Source organism: Lissotriton helveticus, chromosome 1_1 (genome assembly GCF_964261635.1).
Source record: "Lissotriton helveticus chromosome 1_1, aLisHel1.1, whole genome shotgun sequence".
In the NCBI taxonomy this organism is placed as follows: Eukaryota; Metazoa; Chordata; class Amphibia; order Caudata; family Salamandridae; genus Lissotriton; species Lissotriton helveticus.
Window position 1 is genome coordinate 1,297,043,407 of NC_136057.1, and position 20,555 is coordinate 1,297,063,961.

Sequence of the window (20,555 nt, forward strand, 5' to 3'; positions counted from 1 at the left end):
GCGTGGGAAGTGGATCTGGGTAAGTCCATTGCTGATGACCAATGGGAACAGTGCTTTAGGGCAACAAAGGAGATCTCTTTAAACAGTAGGCATAAACTTCTCCATTTTAAGTTTCTTTGTAGAATGTATCATACACCGGCACATTCACATAGAATTGACTCCAGTAGGCCCCACCACTGTCAGAAATGTGATGCTCCTTTTGCGGACTTTGCTCACCTCTCTTGGACATGCCCCAAAATACACCTATTCTGGTCCTCGATACATACCACACTCGGCGACATTCTCTCCATGCAGCTAGTACCCACCCCTGAGATCGCATTACTTGTGGCCAATTTCCCTCGGACAGTCAGGAAATTGGCTGCGTTGGGCTTTCTGTTGGCCAAAATGGAGGTTGCTTTGCTATGGGGCAGCAAGAGATCCCCCAACACTGAGAGCTTGGCTGAGTAGTTTGGCGTTCTGTAACGTAAACTGCGAAGAATACTCCACTCTGATTCCTAGCTCGTCTCGACCAGTGGACATTTGGGGCCCATATAGTGAATACATTGCCAAGAAACTATCCGATTTAATCTCAGACAGCAAATGGTATTGTTCCTGAGGGGGTCGGCTAGACAAGAGTTCTGGTACTCGTGTTTGTATTAACGATCATCCTTCGATGGCTACCACTGGCGCGGTTATGTTGCATATGACATTTCCGTTTCTCCTAGAGAAGTGGTCCTCTAATACTGCCAATCTGTTTTGATCGCATTTTACCTCACCATTATGATATGCCCGCTATGCTTTGTCCATTTCCATCATTATCTGCTATTATGTCCGCTTGGTCTGATGTGCATGTTCTTCTTTCTGCTGCTGCTGATATTCTACTCTGCAATGTACTGATCGTTTTATTCCTGTATGCACATTTTGGGAAAAATAAAGTTATAAAAAAAAGATATGGAACGCACTGCCCAGTGAAACTAGAATGAACCCTTCATCTGCCTCCTTCAAAAGAGAAGTGAAAGCTATCCTCATTGCTCAATTCTCGTGAACTCTGTCTATTCACTGTACTGTATTACTTGCTTTTCTTCGCTGATATTTGTCCTTATGTTTATCTTTGCTGTTGCACTAGCTTCACACTGCCTTCTCTTGATCTAGATGTATGTATTACTTACTTATTTCGTGGTTCACTATACTGTATATATTTCTACTGGTCATGTAAATCGCTCTGATACTCGCAAGAGTCTTGTTCGCGCTATATAAAACCTTCAAAATAAATAAATAAAAGGTGCCTCTTAAACATCTGGGAGCCCACAGATTTGACAGCAAAAGGCAAAATATGGGCGCCACTTGGTCAGGCTATAGCAAAATGTAACATAGCACGCCTGTGGGGAGCGGTAACACCTCCAACGCTTAGTGCATGGAAGAAGGACATGGACTGGTGCATGCTGCAAGAGAAGGCAGTCTATGTGGCCCGGGGTTGCCCCCCGAAATGGGTGGCAATTTGGCCAAAGTGGGTGAGTACCGTGGCAACCTGTGTGAGCCTCCCTTTATCCCTTCCCTTGACGTACCATTAATGCCTTAATGAGTTATGTATTGTTACCATCTTGTATGCTATGACATCGAAAGTGGTGATATTTGTATAAGAACCTATATATGCAACACTGTAAAAGTTATGAAAGCCTAGGTGTAATGACCATCAAGCTTACATTTGCCAATAAAAAGAGTTATAAAAAAACGTATGTGTGTGTATATATATATATATATATATATATATATATATATATATATATATATATATATATATATATATATATATATATATATATATATATATATATATATATATATATATATATTACACAATCATTTTTATTGTTTTCAGAATAGAACGTAAGACAAAGTGAATTCATCAAACGCTGTAAATGCAGGTGAACCACTGTAGTCATCACATTTGGTGAAATAAATATGATGGGGTACGGGCTGACAATATTGGTTTCCTACATATCCTCAATCAACATTCAATAAATGATAATCTGTCTCGGGGTAAAATCAATCAGTCACTCCCCGTTATTGGATTTGTGCCACTTTACCAATGCTCTTCTACACCATCCCTCAGCCAGCATGCACCTATGTGCATTCACTGGCTTGCATTAAACTTTGGACCAAACCGACTGCATACATCCTTGGTTACATCCCTTCTCCCCATCCTCAATCTTGCATGAAGAGGTGCAAATTCACCCTATATAACCAGTATTATAACCGTTTTGAGTGTCTAATTACCCAAGCATGGCCCTTTATCCAAGGGCTCTTGCATAGGTGACAAACTCAGTCTGATGTCATTTTTTTGTTTAATTAGAATTAAAGATGGGTACACCTGCAACGATCAGTAAAGTGCAAGTGTGAATATCTTTGTTAAAAATCCAGTCTGATCAGTCGGTGTTGGAAGTCCTGGAGTTGGCTTATTTAGTCTTCCATTGTTCCAAAGTCTATAAACGGAGCGCATTTTGTTTTTGATTTAGAACACTTTTTATTTACAGTGGTAGATACTTACTTTCAGTTGGAACCGAGTGCTGTTAAAATTAATTCATTATTTTAATTGCACAGAACTCAGACAAATTACACGCATACCCCCATATTGTACTTTTTCTGACTCACAAGTTTGCAATAGATTTTACGTCATATCCCTTAGGAGTATGTGTGTCTTTTTTTTTTATCTCATGTTTAAAGTGTTTTTTTCTTATTTTTAAATAAAGGCATCACGTTGTCAAGAGATTATCTACTTGCATAGTGTACGGTTTAAACATTCAAATGATTACTTTTGGTGTTTTGACCCTTCTTGTAGGAGGAAGATGGGCAGGAGATTCTGTCTTTTGAGTTTCAGAAGATCAAGTATTGCTACGACAGGGAGGAGCGGAAAGCCTTCATCCCAGTGGCTTTCCCTGTTGAGTATCCACTATCCCATTACCAGAATGCAAAAGGGTATCAGGATGATGCTGACCTCAAAGCTGCTGAGAAGAAGTATGGGTTAAACAAGTAAGTGCTCTGGCATAAACATGCTGGCTTTCATTTCATTTTTGTAATGGTAGTTTTAGTGCCTTATGGCTATTTGTTCCTGAGCAATTTACTGCATGTGCAAAATGAGATATCGTAGCAGCAGTTAAAGATGAAAAAACATGAGAACACGCATTTTTATGTCAATCAAATTTAGCATTGTGCATGTGGGATTAAGCAAGATGTTTCTTAAATTTTACTTTTGTTTAACACATGTTTGATATGGTAATTTATGGAATTGTCCAGCCCTCTTGATTGATCACTGTGGAAATTGTCTTTGTAGTGCTTGGTTTGAGATCTAGTCTCCTGATTTCACAGTTAACATATTGGTCATTAGACCTTGTCTCACCTCCTCATCCATCATCTCTTTAGGATTTACCTCCGGAACTGTGGAACGAGAATAGCACAATATAATATTTAATAATACAAAAACTTCCATTTGGCTTAACTCGAAACAGGACTGACACTCTGCAATAGTCTTCAGCTGTGAGTTTTAAGTGAAACCTAATTCAGTAGCCCTCGTATTGCATTCTGGCCGATGTGGTCCATCTTTTGCAACGCTTCAGTTCTTATAGTGAAGCAAAGCTTGGTAACTATTAATTTCTTTCAATATATCATTTTCTTAGCTTGCTAGCTATTCATTGTAAACTTAATTCTTGTACAAAAACAGTTTTGGTTAAAGTTTCACCCAAATATGAAGTTATTATTTCATACGCCTCCTCTTGAAATAACTCAACTGTATCCTGTTGGTTGAAGAATAAAATTCAACCTCCCTTGAATCAAGTGCACAGCAAGTTGGAGCAAGTTCCCTGCAAAAACTGTCATCTCACTGCGCCCTTTCCGTGCCCCACTGCCCCAATAATGCCTATTTGACCTGCCCCAAAGATCACAAAAAGAAACCTGAAGGAGAGTTATTCATTGTGTAGTTACTCATGCTAGCGGGCTACGTAGACATCAAGTTACGATCTGAACCAAGCCATTCTTCCTAATGAAAAATCTGAGGTTATTCAGACAGTACTTTTCGTTAGATGCCACAGGATTTCGTAGGCCCCTACTCTTACGGGCCAGGGCCATTTCCCCTCTACCAACCTTAGGCAGCCTGCCATTCATTCTCTCCCCTCCTCCCCTTCGTTGGGATAAGTTGTATCATCCAGGGCACATCCTGTCACTTTCCTATAGAAATGATGGAGCATCTCAGATAAAAAGTCATAACCACTCCACAATGCCCACACCACCCAAGGATGCCTCAAGTAGATGTGTGCTGTCTTATATAAATTACTCTATTGTCACACTGAGATCAATATTTTTCTGGTGTTTGAGTGGAAATAACATGCCTTGTGTGTGAAAACAGTAGCCATTGATTTTCTCCTGTGGAGAGGATTGGAATTCCTGCATGCCCACCAGTTAAAATGTTAAGAATAACTCCTGGATCTGTTTGTCCTACATGTTTTCAGGTGAAGTTGCATACTTGGTAGCGCCTATGCTTTAGTGAGCACAGAGATGATGTCATGCCATCAGTGCGAAAGAGGCTTTTTCTGACAGAGCTTGAGTCACCACACACTGTTGTTCAGTAGTTGGGGTGGTCCTCACCCAAATATTTCTATGCCTCTGTACAGGGAAACCAAGTCTCCTCTCTCCTTTCTCTCATCAGAAATACTTCTAGAGCAGGTTCCCGTTTTTCATTGGCAGTAACAGAAGTAAAATGCAGTAGTTAAAGCACTAAATCAAATCTATACAAGTCCATTTTAGCATTTAAAGTGTTATAAGTGTTTGCATTTTTTCCAGTTTTATTTTAGCTTTGATTGGTGCCTTCTTGTTGCCTTTTGAAACAGATGGGGTTTTCTGTTCCCCCAGAACAGAAGTATGTTTGTTTTCAGTTTGACAGTGCACCACATCACTGAAAACATTTGGACATTGATGAGCGTTGACAATAGAAAATGCTGACGTTTGTTAAATTCTGTTGAGCAGTGTGCTTTGTGTGTGCTTTGTATGCCTTTGTCTGATACTAGGAGGATAAATCCGTCTTCCTAGTTTAGTGAACATTTGCAATAGTAAATAAAAAACACCTTTTCGAGTAATTCTCTGGATTTGCAGAAGAGAACTGAAACCTGCAGTAGAAAACTTAAACCTGCTGTGAGTTGTTTCTAGTCTTTCAAGTTGGAGTTTTGAGCACTTCGATGTTTATCATAAAATACAGAAAAGCAGGGCATAGGTTATTAGTACAGTGAATCTAGCTAGTGAAAATCACTTTGGCTCGCAAAATTAAGAATGGGTGTATGGAATTGGTTCTTTGCAACCTTTGCATGGATTTTTCATGATTGCCTGGAAACGTAATTATAGACTTTTTGTCTGATGTACCCCTTATAATCAATCTTAAATCTTATTTTAAAAATCCCACATTTTTAATAGAGAACAGACCTAAGGTATAGACAGAGTAAATTATTTTAATCAGAATCTCTCAATGTATGGTCACATGCAGAGAGTTAGGAAATAAACTATTATCTCCTTCTCCTGGTTCCCCACTTTAACGTGTTTGCCTCCTAGGAGATTCAGCAAGGTAATTCTGTGCTTGGTATCTGATGAAACGATAGCAACAGATTCCAAAAGTCTAGTTTCAGCATATATATAGATATATGGGATGAGTACCTATTGGTTATATAGCTGGACTCATACTATGTTAGATTTAGCTGTTGGATAGGATATGCCCATCCTTTGCGACATTTGTGGGTGAACTATGGCTATTATTATACTGTGAAATAGAAAAACAAGTTCTCCAATCTAGTTCTTTAAGGAGCCTTATCTTTACGCATGATCAGCTTTCTGGTAGCTCATTGAGGAGCCATGGGGCAGATGTATCATCACCATCATTTGCGATTCCTAAATAGCGATTTTTTAGAAATCGCTATTTGGGAATTGCAAATTATGATGTATGTAGAAATTCGCAATTTTTTTAGCGATTTCTTAAAATTCCTTAATTGCGATTAGCTAATTGCTAATCGCAATTAAGGAATAATTTCTCATTCATTTCTATGGGCCAGGAGGCCCATAGGAAGGTATTCTCAATTTGCGATTCGCAATTTGCGTATCGCGAATTGAGAATAATTTCAAGGGTGCAGGGGTGTCTTAAGGACACCCTGCTGCACCCCCCTGAAATTGACATGTGTGCTCATATGGTGCACTTACATGCCCTAAGGGCATGTATGAGCGCCACATGGCACCTTTACAAATGCCAAAAGATGCATTCGTAAAAGAATTCACAAATTACCACCAACTACAAGTTGGTGGTAATTTGCGATTTCTTAGTGTGAAATCGCAAAACTTTCTTGTTTCTTACATACCATTTAAGGAATCGCTTTTTGCGATTCCTTAAATGGTAGCGCAAAATTAAGGAATCGCAAATTTTGCGATGCGATTTTCTTCATGCATCGCATTTCCCGTTTTTTTGTCACAAACGCTGCTATTTTGCGAATGGCAGCGTTTGCGACAAAAAAACCTTTACGCATGATCAGCTTTATGAAGGTTAGAAAATAGTTTCAAAGGGCTGCACCTGCTTGAAAGCCTTCTCGTGAATAATCCGGAAATTGGTTAAGATAGTTTGAAAATTTCAATCTAATCTGCATTTTTTTCACTTGGTAATAAAGTCCTTTCATCTAAAATGTGTGGGGGGTAAGCAAGTTACAAGAGCTACCCCTTTGCTATGTTTTTCCTCTAAAAGAATCCACATCTCTCCCTCACATAATGTATGTGTTGAACTGTTGCCATCAGTCTGGTTATTCAGCAGAAACTAGGTAAGTGCTAACTAAGAATGTGATGTGTGTTCTTCGTATTCCAAGATAAGCGGCTGCTGGTGTAGTTCTTTGGGGCATGATCTTCCAGAGTAAAATTTAAAGGCATGGCATCTTCAGCTGATCATGTCCTGCACATGCTTTTTGCGCCTTTGAAAATTCACAGGGATATGAATACACACAGAACATTTACAGTAACATACATCATGCTTTTTCCATAGGGCTGAAATGGTGGTCCCAGAATTCCTGAAGCTATTTAAGGAAAGGGCTACGGCACCGTTCTTCGTCTTTCAGGTAAATAATTCAGTATTTACTTTCCAGAGCATTGTTACCATATTAATACGTCATTGATGTTTGTGTAACCTTTAAAGAAAGTATACCCTGAAATATTTTGGGTCTTGTCAAGATTTTTTTAGCAGACATAACCGTCAACGCCAGGTGACGTCATGTGAGTGGGCACTGGTCCTTTATATTTGACCATGAGTGCGTTTATTCAAAAGCTGTTGGTGACAATTTGGGGAGTAGAAACTGTTTTGCTGTGATATAAAATTGTGCGATTTATTTATAAAAGTTTTGATTAGCACAAACATGACCCTAGTGGGTATCTCTGCGCTTACATGACGAGGAGTAGGGTGTCAATTGGACTGATATGGTACAGGTGTGCATGACAAACCTACATGAAGGTACATAGTGTAAAAAGCTTGATCTCAAATATAGTCGGAAATAAGATGGCCAATCGACCTAGAGAAGTTAAGATGGTTACTTTTCCATAGGCACAGATAAATTATCTTAGGGTAAAAACTTAGTAAAAAAGATTTTGCTTCTTTTTTTAAGGTGGCGGTAGAGGAGATTAGGCGAACATCTGGTGGTAGAGAGTTCCATATCGTAGGTGCGACAACCGAGAAAACTCTGGCGCCCGTTTCCTTTTTGTGGGTTCATTGAGGTTCCAGAAGCAGGGTGTGCACTCTTCGCAATGGCCTGCAGCCCCCTGATTTTTCTAGATTTTGAGCCAGGTATCTGGGAGTATTGAAATGTAGCACTTTATGTGTCAAGCCTGCAATTTTTTCTTGGATTCTTGCTTCATAAGGTAGCCAGTTCAGGGGTTTGTGTGTCTTTTTTTGTTTTGTTCCAGAGACCAGTCTGGATGCCTCATTGAGGGAGGCTCTTAGAGTGGCCAACTTGTATGGAGGTAAGCCACGTAGTGTGGCACTACCATAGTCCAGTCTGGGCAATACAAGAGATTGGACCGCTTGTTTTAAGTCTTCATGTGGAAGGTAGGATTTAAGTTTCCGCAGAATGCTCAGTTGGTAATTTGCTCCTTTGGTGGCAGCATTAATGTGATCCTGCGTATTCAGATGTTTGTCTAATGTAATACCCGAGGATGTAGCAGAGTCTATGATGTGAAAGGAGCAGTTAAGGGCTGCAAGATGTTTCAACCAAGGCTCGATCTTGGTGTTTTTCGACAGTGAGATGAGAAGGAATTCGGTTTTGGCAGCGTTAAGTTTGAGATGAGTATCTGTGGGCCAGAGATTTGTGTTTTGCAAGATGACATTGAGGGATATAATGTCCTCTGAGGAGGCGATTTTGAGATACAGCGGAGTATCATCAGCATGCATATGATAATGGATGTTAGCAGATTTTAAGTAGTTTGCTAATGTTTCCAGGAATAAATTGAAAAGAATGGGGGGAGAGAGAAGATCTTTGTGGAACACCCAGAGTGATCGCATGGGTCTTAGATAGAGATTAGTTCATATTGACTCTCTGGGATCTGTTTTGGAGGAATGAGGAAAACCATTGCAATACGACCCCTGATAGGCCCATCCTTTGTTCTAGTAGTTTTAATAGACCATCATGTTGTGGCCGATAGGTCAAGTAGTATCTGGAGGCATGATTCATTTCGATCCAACATTTTTAGCATGTCATCAACGACCTGGGTAAGTGCAGATTCAGTGCTGTGACCTTGACGGAATCCTGACTGGTGTTTATCAAAGAGTTGATCGTTGCCTATGTCATTGTAAAGTTGGATCTAGATACATTTTTCTAAGAGCTCAGCTAGAGTAGGGATGTTGGAGATGGGTCTGAAGTTATTAGGATCAGAACAGTCTGTGTTTTGTTTTTTTTTTAAAGTGGGGGTTACTTGTCCTGCTTTTAGGCAATGAGGGATAATACCTTGGCGTAGCGAGGCATTTACAATCTTAGTCCATAGGGGGAGAATACTGCTTTGATCTCTTTGAATAATCCTGGAGGTAGAGGATCAGTGAAGTGATTAGATGGGTTTAATGATGAAAGAATGTTGTAGATGTCTCTTTCGCTGATTGTTGAGAAGGTGTCCCAAGAGCCATTGTATTTGGAGGGGTGTCTGGATGGGTCGCTCACTTCAGTGAACTGGGAGGTATAAGAGAAACTGGATGAGGCAGCCAATAGTAAATCATTCGCTGGTAGTAGTTCATCCTCTATCTTTGCAGTTTTTTTCCTTTAAGAAGGCAGCCAATTCTTCACAGTTAGGAAGGGTGCTGAATTTGGGGGTCTAATGGGTTTGATGCTTTACGTAATTGCTGCTTGACTATTTGGAATAGTTTTTTGTGCCTATTTCTGGCTTGATCAAGATGTATTCTGAAGAAATTAGCTTTCACTTGTCTTATTCTTCTGTTGTATGTGCTCCTGGTTGATCATAAGCGTTTTAGAAGTTTCAAGAATAGGGAAGATCTCCAGGCTCTTTCGGTGTGTTAGTTGTAAAATTAGTCAGAGTATTATATCTCCTGCACAAATCCATATGATGTGGATATCTCACCTGTTTGTTGCTCAAGAAACTGAGAAGGGTAGTAGCATAAAGGAAATTGGGCAATGAGAATGAATGTGTCACCGAGATAGAGCGTGATCATTTGATCTCTATTAAGGCTCCAAGTCTAATAAAGTCCAAAATGGCCAGATGAAAATTTGTTCGAGTAAGATAAAAGATTATTGAATTGCTCCTCGGAGCAAACTTTTACTAGCTGTCGTGCAATTGATTTATTTATTTTATCTCCATGGTCTACAACACATTGTATATCAATAAGTGAGACTCTAGGAAGATATCTCTTCTAATCTCTCCTTAACCCGTTGGCTGCGCTGCTGATTTTGCGGAAGTGCGGAACTTCCGCAAAATGGGCGGGGCCGCGTCGGCCATTGGCCGACGGCAGCACCAGCGAGGTAGTGCTGCCGTCGGCCAATGGCCAACGGCAGCATGGAACGGGTTAATAGCTGTTGAAAGTCAGTGAGAACATTAATGCTGCAGACAGCATGCTGACTACACTTCCTCGTCCCAAAACCCCTAAATAACTTTCAAAATCCATAAGTAGTTTAGATAAGCAGAAATAAGGCTGGGATTCTTTTTAGGACTTACTTGAGACAATGCATGTGTTGTTGTTTGCAAGACCTTCTGTTTACTTACTGGTGGCTTAGATCCCGCCTATTGCTTACCATTAGTTGACTTGATTTCACTCAGCTCCTTGCTTCTCTTTGGTCACTGCGGGCTGGCTTCACTTCCTCTGTGTGTTTTGTCACTCCCTTGGAGCATGGCCCAAGAACTGCTTCCTTGCAGCACTCCATGTCCTTTCCACTGCTCGCACTTCTTTCAGAGGTGCATTTTAGGTTGAGCTTGTGACAGCACATGTACTCTGTCTTGTGAGACACTGTTGTTTACGATAAAGGGCTTGGAGCCCGCCCATTGCTTTACACTTGTTGGCTTCAGTCTCGCTCTTCTTTTCAGACTTTTAATTGGCCAGTATAGGCCAAAAAAATAGTTTTCAACTATCAAGTCACAGGTTCAACTCTGGGCAGGGCTCTGTCAACCGTTCATCCTTCCAAATTAATTTAAATGTATTTATGTTGCCTTGGGTGATATTAACCGCTATTATTGACATCCTGTTACCTCTAGTTAGATTGTTGACAGGTTTGTGACCCGACTTAGCTCGCTCTGAGTTTCATTATTCTGAAATTGATTAAATGAGCCCTCGCTAAAGGAAGCGCTGTCCCTAATTGCTGCCTGATCCTTCTGCAACGCCTCGCGGCCCCCGCTCCGCGGGTGCCGCTCGCAGGCGAGTCTCACTTGTGGGGAAATATCCCTTTGAAGCCACTGCTCGTGCTTTGTGCACCAACGCGCCCTGTGGACCCACACAGCCAGCTGACAGGGTAGAGGCGGGACTGCGAGGACCAGCGTTCCGAGCGGCGGAGATCGGCCGCAGCTGGTCCTCTTCCCGCCCCCTCCTCCTCTCTTCAAAACCTCTGGGGAGTGAGTCTTGCCCTGTGAGCCCTCGCTAAAGGAAGCGCTGTCCCTAATTGCTGCCTGATCCTTCTGCAACGCCTCGCGGCCCCCGCTCCGCGGGTGCCGCTCGCAGGCGAGTCTCACTTGTGGGGAAATATCCCTTTGAAGCCACTGCTCGTGCTTTGTGCACCAACGCGCCCTGTGGACCCACACAGCCAGCTGACAGGGTAGAGGCGGGACTGCGAGGACCAGCGTTCCGAGCGGCGGAGATCGGCCGCAGCTGGTCCTCTTCCCGCCCCCTCCTCCTCTCTTCAAAACCTCTGGGGAGTGAGTCTTGCCCTGTGAGCCCTCGCTAAAGGAAGCGCTGTCCCTAATTGCTGCCTGATCCTTCTGCAACGCCTCGCGGCCCCCGCTCCGCGGGCGCCGCTCGCAGGCGAGTCTCACTTGTGGGGAAATATCCCTTTGAAGCCACTGCTCGTGCTTTGTGCACCAACGCGCCCTGTGGACCCACACAGCCAGCTGACAGGGTAGAGGCGGGACTGCGAGGACCAGCGTTCCGAGCGGCGGAGATCGGCCGCAGCTGGTCCTCTTCCCGCCCCCTCCTCCTCTCTTCAAAACCTCTGGGGAGTGAGTCTTGCCCTGTGAGCCCTCGCTAAAGGAAGCGCTGTCCCTAATTGCTGCCTGATCCTTCTGCAACGCCTCGCGGCCCCCGCTCCGCGGGTGCCGCTCGCAGGCGAGTCTCACTTGTGGGGAAATATCCCTTTGAAGCCACTGCTCGTGCTTTGTGCACCAACGCGCCCTGTGGACCCACACAGCCAGCTGACAGGGTAGAGGCGGGACTGCGAGGACCAGCGTTCCGAGCGGCGGAGATCGGCCGCAGCTGGTCCTCTTCCCGCCCCCTCCTCCTGCCTAGTCCTTATAATTGGTGGGGGTAACGCGCACGCGGGACGCGCGCGGGGCGACGACCGGGGCGAAGACCGGGCAAAGAGCGGGCCGTTTAAGGCCGTTCAAGGACGGCAGAGGACGGCCCTGGCCCAGAACTCTTGTGTCTTCACCCCTGTAACCAATACCCAAGATGACGACCATACGCAACAGAACTCGAAGTTGCGCGAAGAAAGCTACGGCGGTAGCTCAGGTGACTGGTCCTATTGATCTCTTTATTTCACGTGTACATGAGACTATCGACCAAAGTATTGTTATATTGGAAAAAAGAGTCTCTATGGACCTCGCTAACGCTAGGCGTTCATCCCTGGGCCCTTTGGCAAAGGCCAAATCTCCTGTTCTGCAGAATGTGAATAATTGTTCATTACCTATAACTTTGCCCACTAATCATGTTTCGACTGTACCGAATACTGTAGATCTATCGGTTGTCCCATCAGACTCGGACCCGTCTTTTGAAGATCTGGAGGTTACACCAGATCTCGAAATCTGTCAGTCACCTGACAAAGTGGAGCCGAGTCTGAGTGGGCATGAGGATGCGGAAACAGTTTCTGTACCCACTGCTTTACGGGGGAGGGCTCCTAAGGCCATATTGAAGGGCAAAAGTAAAGCAAAAGCCCCAGTTAGGAATCATAATTTGATCTCCCCTACCCCACAATTGACATCAGGCATCCCGTGCTGGGTGCAAAACATGGTAATAGACTTAAAACTAGACCTAGAAGCCACTTTAGCAGCACAAATTAAGCCTTTAATTTCTAAAGTGGATAGGCTTACTTCTCTAATACACTCCAAATGGCCACAAAAAAAGCAGGTACAAGTGTCTGTTCAGTCACAAGGGACCATAGAATTAACTCCTGAATGTCCAATGAGCACTCAGGCCCTCAATGGTGTATTAAATAAGGCTCAAGGTACTGCAGTCCATGGGAACCCAGTTATACTCCCTAAGCCGCAAACAGGGAATATTCCCGCTCAATTAATATCTGCTCAGATTACAAAGGGGAATACTCCTGTCCAGGCGACCCAACATTCTTTTGTTGATAATACTGCTACCCCCACTATCCAAGCTAAAGAAGTAGCAGGGAAACCTAACTCAACTTCTGCACCTCCCATTATAAACAAACCTGAAGGGCCCAAACCAAAGCAGACACGTTTTAGGTCCATAAACCTACCACCAGAGGTTTCCCCTTTTGTAGTCGTGTTGACGGCGGTTCCCCCATTGAAGGAGGGAGTAAAAGAATCATTTATCGAGCTTAGAAACAAATGTGCTCAATGGCTCCATTTACATAAACCCCTACCTAATAACGTGAACGGTGAAATTCTTACCGTGCGTAGAGGGGATTGGGTGGGCAGAAGCAAGAAATCAATAGTAGGGGATGTAATAACTGTTAATTTTAGGGATGTAGGGGCAGCAAGCTACGTGTGTAATGCACCCAATAGTGGTCCTGCGACCCAAATTAATCCACTTCCCCTGTCTTATTTTCTATCAAAGCCCGTACGACCTAACACTCCTTGTCCCAATTTTCAAAGCAACAGTGGACCTGGATATTTTCCACAGCAACCTGCTAAATCTTGGTTGCAACCACCTTATCCGCCCCCTTTTTTTCCACATCATGTTAATTTACAGCAGCAGCCCCCAATTGCCCCACTCTTTCCTATGCATCAAGCAAAAGCCCACTGGCAACACCCTTTTCATTTTCCGCCACCTTTACCTCAGTCAGTTTATCAATGGCCGCAATCTTTTCAGCCACCTCAATTGGATAAATATTCTTGGCAACAAACGTGGCAGGACCCGCCCCACTCTCAAGACCCCATGTCCTCACAATTCGCCCACCCAAATAGATATGCCGTGCTAGATGAGGTAGACTGACTCAGCTCATTAGAAGTATTGGATCTAAACAACCCTAATTCTGAGATGGAGTATTCTTCTTCTTCCTCTGCCAAGCCCCTAGTCGTACCCCACGAACCTATTGAATTGTCATCATTAAGACCTTCCCAGCACATAGGCAATCAGGGTAGCCTGGATATATGTACAACTACTGCTAGCCCCAGACTAAGTCCGGTTACCATCTTTCAGGAAGAGGGTCCTGCTTTATTATCACCAGTAAACCAGCAGGAGTTACCTGTTGCTGGTAATGCTGGGAAACCAGCAGGAATCTCTCTTATTTCCTGGAATATTGCTGGTCTTACTAGTAAATTGGGTACACCCTTTTGGACCAGCTTTTTGGGCGAGGGTTTTGATTTAATTTTACTACAGGAAACTTGGTGTCCAGACCCTATTAATATTGAAGGGTATGCATCTTTTTGTCTCAGAGCAACCAAATCTAGCTCGGGCAGGGCTAAGGGAGGCCTTTTATTGTTAGTGTCAACTAAGCTGTGTGATTGTACGGTCAAATATAGTACAACTGTGGGGACACACAGCCAAGTTATAAGGGTGGAATGCAGAAAGAACATTGACTTAGTTATTGTTAATTTCTATAACAACATTTTTGACGCCACCAGGGGGGATATTTTACTGCCTTTAGAAAAGGAAATCATTAAAGCTTTAGATATCTCGAAAAGAAAGGCTGAGGTGGTATGGGCTGGGGATTTTAATTTGCAGCCTTGCCATCTATCTAACGGGAATATCTGTGGCTTTGATGTAGTATTAAATAGCCATTGGAGAGATCAGGGGGGGAAGGAGGATTCCCCTCATTTCCAACACTGCAGCTATGGTTCCACCTTAAATAATATGCTAGCTATGCTAGATATGACCCTGTTAAACTGCAATGTTAACAACCGGGCAATAACATGCCCTACATTCACGGGTAGAGATGCATGTTCATTTATTGATCATATCTTGTTGTCTAGCAGTGGAGACTACACTGATTTATATGTGAATGAAGAAAGTCTCAGTGACCATAATAGCCTACGTGTTACCCTCTTGGGGCATGGCACCTCAACAGTTTCAGGTGGTAAATGTACAACCGATATAGTGCCTACTAGACCAAAGGGCCTTAGGGTTAAATGGACCGGTGTAAATTCCAAAGTTAAGCAGAAGGAGGTTGTCACCCAATGCAAGAATCAAATTAGTTATTGTTTGGATGATGACAGTGATTCTGGCTGTTTAATAGAATGTTTTGTATCTTTGAACATCATTATAGAGGGTATCTTCACTAAGACCCCGTCAGCTAACAGTGGTCAAAAGCAGGGGTGGTTTGATAAGACATGTATCGTCGCCCTCCGTAACCTAAAGAATGCGCTAGGCACCAAACCACGTGTTAAGACTGTGATACAACACCTCAGGGCTAGTTATAAATTAGCCATCAATAAAAGGAAAAGGGTATTACAGTCCGAGGCGTGGGACAAGCTGAGGGAGGCTGCTGAGACTAAAAACAGTAAACTCTATTGGGAAACGATTAATAGTTCGTTTCTCAGTAGAGAAAATGTCCCAGAACTGACCTCATATGTGGCATGTAGCGACTGGGTTAATCATTTTTTCAAAATATTTAACCCTGAAGGGCCAACTTCTGAGTTACCACCACCAGATATAAACCCATGGTTGCCCCTTTCGTTGGCTATAACATTGGAAGAATGTCAGGAAGCAATTTCTTTAAGTAAAGGAGGCAAGGCACCTGGCCCCGATGGGGTTCCGCTGGATTTATATAAAGATGAAACAGCGTTATGGGCTCCCATTTTGACAAGGATTTTTAATTGTGCGGCTGAAAATGAATTCCCTTCTACCTGGGGTCAATCGATCATCATCCCTTTACATAAGAAGGGCGATAAGTCAGAGGCCTCTAATTATCGCCCAATTTCATTACTGGATGCCTCTGTAAAGGTGATGAGCAGGATTTTACTGAAGAGGCTAGAAGACTGGGCAACTGATTTTAACATCTTAACTAAAGTCCAATACGGTTTCCGCAAAGGTCTGGGTACACTGGACCAATGCGTAAATCTGGACCTTTTAATCAGTAAATATACTGTGGCCAAAAGTGGCAACCTCTTTTTATGTTTTGCTGATTTGAGCAGCGCTTTTGATTTGGTTAACCATAGTATTCTTTGGGAGGTTCTGCTCGAAGCAGGGGCACCAAGGGAAATAGTGTATTTTTTAGCCAGACTATACGAAAAACTTTCATGTAAAGTCCGCTATGGTACCCTTGGCGAATGTACCCCGTTTTTTAAAGTGTCTCGGGGCATTCGTCAGGGTTGTGTTTTAGCCCCGCTTTTATTTTCCCTTTTTATTAACGGTGTAGACCGATCCTTGACCAACATTTTAGCAGATGCCCCCCTGATTGGTGGTAAACCTGTTCCGCTGTTACTTTATGCGGATGACGCTGTTCTTTTATCTCGAACACAGTTGGGCCTACAGCGCCTTATTGATAATTTCACGCAGTTTATACAAGCTAGGCAGCTTCGTGTGAATAAAACTAAGACATACGTAATGTCATGTGGTCAGGCAGCCAAGCAGGTAAAACATACTTTCTTTCTAGATAAGGAAAAGCTGACCTCTGTTAAATCCTTTTGTTATTTGGGAATAACATATAGTAACAGTGGGTCCTGGCATGCGGAATTTGATGCCGTAAAAATAAAAATGTTACGGTCCACTAGTAGCATTTTTCGTTTTGCCTCTAAACTTGGCTCACGAAGTATCTATGATATGACGAACATATATAATGTATGCTGTGTTTCCTCTGCTCTGTATGGGGCAGGGGTGTGGGGTCACTGTGAGGGTATTCTTTTGCAGAAGGAGGAAAATAAGTTCTTAAGGAGGCTATTATGTGTTCCCCCTTCTGCCTCCATACAGTTGATCCATGACGAAGTTGGGATCGAGTACATCTCCGACTTAGCAGCAGTTCGGCCACTCTTATTGTGGCGATCTATTTGGGCTAAGCCGGAGACCCGATTCACTCAGGATATTATCCTTGACTGTATAGGTCTGGATCATTCCTCACGGGTATTATGGTTAAGATACATCCATCATTGGTATCTACTTTTGTTTAACATTAATGTGTTTCGTGAGCCGGAAAAGGTTGTATCCATTTCAAAGAAAGAAATTAAGATAACGTTCCTTAATTTTCGTAAGGCTGAGCGAGATAAAGCTGTTGGAAATCTTGCTACTTTGAAATTTTACAAAGATCTAAATTTAGCTTCTGGACTGCAATCCTATCTTGTATTTGTGACCCGCCCTTCCCACCAGTATGTTTTAACACGGGTCAGATTGGGTATTGTACACCACTTGGTTGCTTTTCCAAATACAAAGACTAGTTCAAACACACCTTGTCCGTGTGACGGTACTTCTCGTCAGAGTAGTTGCCATTTTTTACTTTTTTGTAAATTTTATCAGTATTTTAGGCTTAAATACCTTAAACCAATTTTTATCAAATATAACATCTGTACCACACAAACAGCACTGATATTTTTATCCTTACTAGTGAACGAGGAGATTTGTTTCTTCTTGGCTACTTTTATTTTAAAATGTACAGCTGCCAGGAAAAGTATTGTACTTTAACGTTGTTTACTGACCTGTCTGTACTTGTGCTATACAGCTGCCAGGGTTTATTCATGATGAAATTAATGTTATTATCCCTGTCTGTATATATATGTCTATCTTTCTTTGAATTTTATATCAATGTCTGTATTAAGGTATTTATGCAGTGCCCCACAGTATTGAATGATTATTTAATAATTTTAATATACAGTCCCCAGTAAAGGCCTTGTAAGTAATTTCTATTGATTCCCAGTTAGTCCATGTAAGAACGTCGTGTATTTTATAAGAATATGTTTGACCTATAGAGGCATGAATACCTTCCACTTGCTGCACTTTAGCTTTTTCCCTTTTTCAGGAAAGATTATTTTGTGATTTTAACATTTCAATCGTGTTTTTGCTTGTATGATTTGTATGTACAAATCGAATAAAAGCTTTTGAATTGAATTGAATTGAATACTGTTGCACTATTATTATCTTTTATGCCCGAGGTTTTCATGCTACATTAAAAGGGCATTATCCATTGGACAGTTTTTAATTTTTTATTTTGAGCATGACTAAATAAACCAACCTTTTTTCAGCGATCTCTTGTTACCGGGAGCATGTTTGAAAGGGTGTCGCAGCGGAATGATGTGGCATCGATAACTCCCATCAAACAAGCTTAAAATGAAAAGCATTTTTCTGGTGATGGAAAACACCTCCGCAAGCTACAAAAAGCAATTGATAGACTGTGCCAGCTAGTTTCTCTATGACCTACGAACCTGCTGTATGTACCTACAAAAATATCAACACAAGACTGCATAAGCTTTCATTATTGATGATACATCGCACACCATTTCATCGCGTGCCGGTGCTTTACCCACGCGCTGATTACATCGCAAACACCAACACATCGTCATCTTTTGCCTCGCACGTCCTAGCAACGCCAATGCGTTGATTCCTATTGGTAAGAACCTAACATCGCAGACGATTATATCGCACGTCATGACGACGCATTCTTTCTGTCCTACCACAGTGTTAGCATGTTTGTTGGCCCACTGCGTGATCCCGCCGCCCCCACAACGCTAATTCTTCCCTTAGGTTTGGCTAAATTATACAGCAAGAAAAGCCAACCCGTGTGGCGTAATGCAGCACAATTTATGATGGAATGACTTAATTATGTTGCGACTTTTACGCTTTTAAAGAATGCCTGGGCATCGGTTGCACCTTATTAACAGCAGTTAAACACCCAACACAAATATTGTAATAAGCAACAGAAAGATGACCGGCAAACCGGAGTTCTCTTTCGAATGTTCAGCTGCATCGTGCAAAATTACCGCCGGCACCAGAGAGGAAACTACAGTATCAGGCACGGGCTAACCATTAACTCTTTTTATGGTGTTCACCAGTCCGAGTGCGCCATATAACACGAGCCTCTGTACAACATACAGCAACATTTGCAAATATCGCACCCTGGTTTACAGCGAGTTCTGGACAGGTGCCTTTGTCGGACAAGCAAGTAGTCGTTTTTGTGAAGTCACGCCAGGGGGCACTTTTGACTTTTCAGCGAGCTGATTGGGCACTACCCTTTTCAGAGACACTTCACAATGATCACAACAATGTAAGAAGAGTTCAAAAAAGAAACGCCAGACAAAGCAATACGCTTTGTATGATCAGTGCGAAGCCTACAAAAGCATTATGCAGCCTGTGTCAGAGGTCTTATTACTGTATGGACTGCTGTAGCTTTGTGCTGTCAGTGTGTGTCCTCCGTCAGCATCGTGTTGTGCGTGTGCAACGTACATCAGCTGTATGTTTTCTAATGGCAGCACGCATCACACACTGCAGGCGCCCAGCTTATTTTGTGCATCCACCCACACTTTTAGCCATTCATCTATCCATCCATCCAACCATCATGCATACATCCACACTTTTCTCCATCCATCCATCCACCCACATGCATTCATCAACAATTTTCACCATCCATCCACCCATCATGCACCCATCCACAATTTTGGCCATCCATCCACCCATCATGCATCCATCCACAATTTTGGCCATCCATCCATCCATCCATCCACCCACCCATCATGCATCCATCGACAATTTTCGCCAATCAACCACCCACCCACCATGCATCCATCAACATTTTTTGCCATCCATCCATCCATCCATCCACCCATTCACCCATCCATCATCATCAATCCATCCACCCATCATGCATCCATAGGCCCCTCTTGCACATTATACTACCAAAATGAGCAGCCTGCCCATTTTATATGTCGCGCACAGCCTTCCTTGGTTCTTGACCATATGGCAATGCACCCCGTACAATTGTTGTGCTGAATTTGTTAGAGAAATAGGGAGCAAATTCTTCTCTCTCTCCCCCTCAAGTGGCATAACACAAAATGAAGCGGGCTCCCTGGCTGCGTCATATCGCTTTTTATTAAAAACAAATGTTTTTACTTTGAACAATGCTGCATAGCAGCCGTAATGGGGCTAGAATGCGGCGTTGCAATGTTTGCCTAAGTGCTGGGGTTTGCGTTACACCTTGTACTCGTTTGTACTGTATTTGATTTTTCCCCTCGGCACCTTCCGCGCACACTGGCATTTCTCTGCCTCCCTGTCTCTCTATAGTAGTTAATAGCCTGCCTATTTTTCACGGGCTCTCCCTCCAACAGCCGTGATCCCCACCCCTTCATGTCTTTTCCTCCTCAGCTTCCTGTGTATGCAGCTCGATCCAGTGTACCCCCTTCCGTAGCCCACCCAAAATGAGACAGCCTGTATCAAAAAATGAGACACTCTGCACATTTTACATCTTCATAGCCGCTACAATGCGGCTATGAAGCGGGCCAAAGCGCTACAATGCGGCGTTGCCAATCTTTTTGTAAGTGCTTCCCGTTTTTTTGGGCGTTGGCAATGTTTTTGTAAGTGCTTTGAGACAGCCTGCACATATGACAGTGAAGTGGCATAACACAAAATGAAGTCGGGCGTTGGCAATCTTTTAGTAAGTGCTTCCCTTTTTTTGGGGCTTTGGCAAGTTAGCAATGTTTTTGTAAGTGCTTCACGTTTTTTTTTTTAGTGCTTCATCTGTCATATTATCAATCTTTTTTTAAGTGCT

General features: G+C 42.8%; 1 protein-coding gene across 1 annotated transcript in view; it reads left to right on the forward strand.

Annotated features, from left to right (window-relative positions):
- ATP13A1 (ATPase 13A1) overlaps positions 1 to 20,555 on the forward strand; it is a 419,252-nt gene that overhangs the window by 60,157 nt on the left and 338,540 nt on the right. The window contains exons 3-4 of the mRNA XM_078681078.1: positions 2,819 to 3,009; positions 7,034 to 7,106. Coding sequence (XP_078537204.1) covers positions 2,819 to 3,009; positions 7,034 to 7,106 — 264 coding nt within the window. The remainder of the gene's footprint in view (positions 1 to 2,818; positions 3,010 to 7,033; positions 7,107 to 20,555) is intronic.